The 1,855-nt window shown below is 66.7% G+C and overlaps 1 protein-coding gene and 1 long non-coding RNA gene across 2 annotated transcripts in view; one reads left to right on the forward strand and one right to left on the reverse strand.

Moving 5' to 3' along the window:
• The first annotated feature begins 6 nt into the window (after positions 1 to 6).
• On the forward strand, positions 7 to 602 carry LOC106725890. Its single transcript, XR_001361893.1, has 2 exons — positions 7 to 166; positions 240 to 602. It is a non-coding gene; the product is annotated as an uncharacterized LOC106725890 (long non-coding RNA).
• A 254-nt stretch (positions 603 to 856) lies between these two features.
• Positions 857 to 1,855, reverse strand: part of SCRIB (scribbled planar cell polarity protein) — a 19,220-nt gene continuing 18,221 nt past the window's right edge. The window contains exons 21-24 of the mRNA XM_014538688.1: positions 1,739 to 1,851; positions 1,538 to 1,612; positions 1,309 to 1,360; positions 857 to 1,226 (exon numbers count right to left, since the gene is read on the reverse strand). Coding sequence (XP_014394174.1) covers positions 1,096 to 1,226; positions 1,309 to 1,360; positions 1,538 to 1,612; positions 1,739 to 1,851 — 371 coding nt within the window. The 3' untranslated portion in view covers positions 857 to 1,095. The remainder of the gene's footprint in view (positions 1,227 to 1,308; positions 1,361 to 1,537; positions 1,613 to 1,738; positions 1,852 to 1,855) is intronic.

Raw genomic sequence — 1,855 nt, forward strand, 5'->3', positions numbered from 1 at the left:
TGGAGGCTGGAGAGGCCAGGCCCAGGGGGGCACCCGCTGGGAGCTCCGGTTGCCCCCCTTCTGTCCCCGCAGGGGAGGAGGAGTTGCCGGGGCTGAAGTGCCAGGTCACCGAGCTGCACGACGTGCTGATGAAGGACGTGGGTGACCGCATCCGCGCCGACGGCCGGTCAGTGGCCCGGCTTGGGCGAGGGCCAAGCTGAGGGTTCGGGCAACAGCGGTGACCGGATGGCCGCCCCCAGGTGGCCTCTTGTCATCGACCCCTCAGGCCAGGCGGCCGCTTTCCTGCGCTACCAGGACACCAACTACGTGGACACGGTGAACCCAGACCACATGCGGCCCGAGAGGATTCGGTTGGCGCTTCTGGGGGCGCTCAGGTGAGGCGGTGGGAGCTGGGGCACACGGGGTCCGCCCCGTCCCCTGAGGCCCACAGACGGGCCGGAGTACGGCCCCACCCAGTTCCAGGAGTCCCGCCTGGAGCAGTTCCGCCTCTTCTTTGTCACCCAGGTTCAGTGGCCCCCGGCTGAGCAGTTGCAGGTCCTGCTCCCGGTGCAGGTCCAGCTGCCCAGCGGAGGCCTTTAGCACCAATAAAGCAAAGCCCGGGACCACCGCTGTGCCTGCGCCCGTGCGGGAGGGAGCAGTGCGCGGTCCAGACGCCTGGCCAGTGGGAGCCCAGCCTGAGGACACTGGTTTGCAGGACTTGGGGGTGCTCCTGCCTGGAGGTGGGCGGGCCAACCAGTCCCTCCAGAGGGGAGCAGCAGAGTGTGGGGGAGACCGGGGAGCTCGGTGACCCGCCCCAGGGCCCCCAGCCTTGGAGGGCAGAAGGGGTGGGCGTGGGTGTGTAGAGACAGGCAGCCAGAAGGTAAAACGTAGTCAATTTTATTTTCCTTAAACCACAAAATAGAGTCTTTGGTTGTACAAACATCACTAGTTACAGTCTTGCCAAGAGGTCCTGGCTGGGGAGGGAGCTGTTAGTCGGTGGCCAGAACTCCTGAGGGGTCTCTAAAATGCTAACACCCAGGTTAAAAGACTTGGGGCAAGGGTGGTCTTGGTGCTGGCAGGGCCCCCACCCCAAGTCCGGGGAAGGGACCCACCCCTCTAGGAGGGCACTGGGCCCAGGCCTCGGCGCCCTGGCCGCAGGGGGCGGCGGCTGCTGCACAGGGCCACGTCCTCTGGTGAGGGCCTGCCCAGAAGCACCAAGGCCACCTCTCCATCCTCCTCCTGCAGGCCTGGTGGGCAGAGGCAGGGGAGGGAGTGAGGGAGGGGCCAGGGGCCCGGGCACCACCCCTCCCACGGGGCCTGGCAACTCACCAGGGCTGGGAGATGGCTCCAGGGACCTCAGTTCCTCTGCAAAATCTGGGGACTGTGTGGAGAAAGGGCTGCGTCAGGCTCTGCCCAGACCTTCCTGGAACCACCCAAGGAGCAGGTCTGGCCCCAGAGAGAGAGACAGGGAAGGTGCTGGAGGCAGGACAGGGCGGGGGAGGCCCAGGCGGAGGTGGCAGCAGCTACGGCCTGTCCACAGGGGCCAGGCGCCTGGTACCTGCATGTCATAGACAGGCCTGGAAGAAGGCAGGGCGGCGAACACCCTGTAGTCGAACTTCCTCCCAGACAAGGCCTTGAGAGGACAGCATGAGGGGAGAGAGGCAGAGGCGGAGAGCTGAGAAGAGGGTGGGGGGTGCAGCCTGGACCCCGCCCTCGCTGCAGGGAGGGGGACGGGGAAGGGGAGGCAGCTGGTCCTCACCAGACGTCCCGGGGAGGTGCTGGTCAGGGGGCCGAGGTCTGGGGGGACAAGAAATGGGTGTTGGGAGAGGTCCGCACGGCAGGCCAAGCCTGACTCCCCTCGGGCACACGGACCTTC

Source organism: Myotis brandtii, unplaced genomic scaffold, assembly GCF_000412655.1.
Source record: "Myotis brandtii unplaced genomic scaffold, ASM41265v1 scaffold1956, whole genome shotgun sequence".
Taxonomy (NCBI): domain Eukaryota; kingdom Metazoa; phylum Chordata; class Mammalia; order Chiroptera; family Vespertilionidae; genus Myotis; species Myotis brandtii.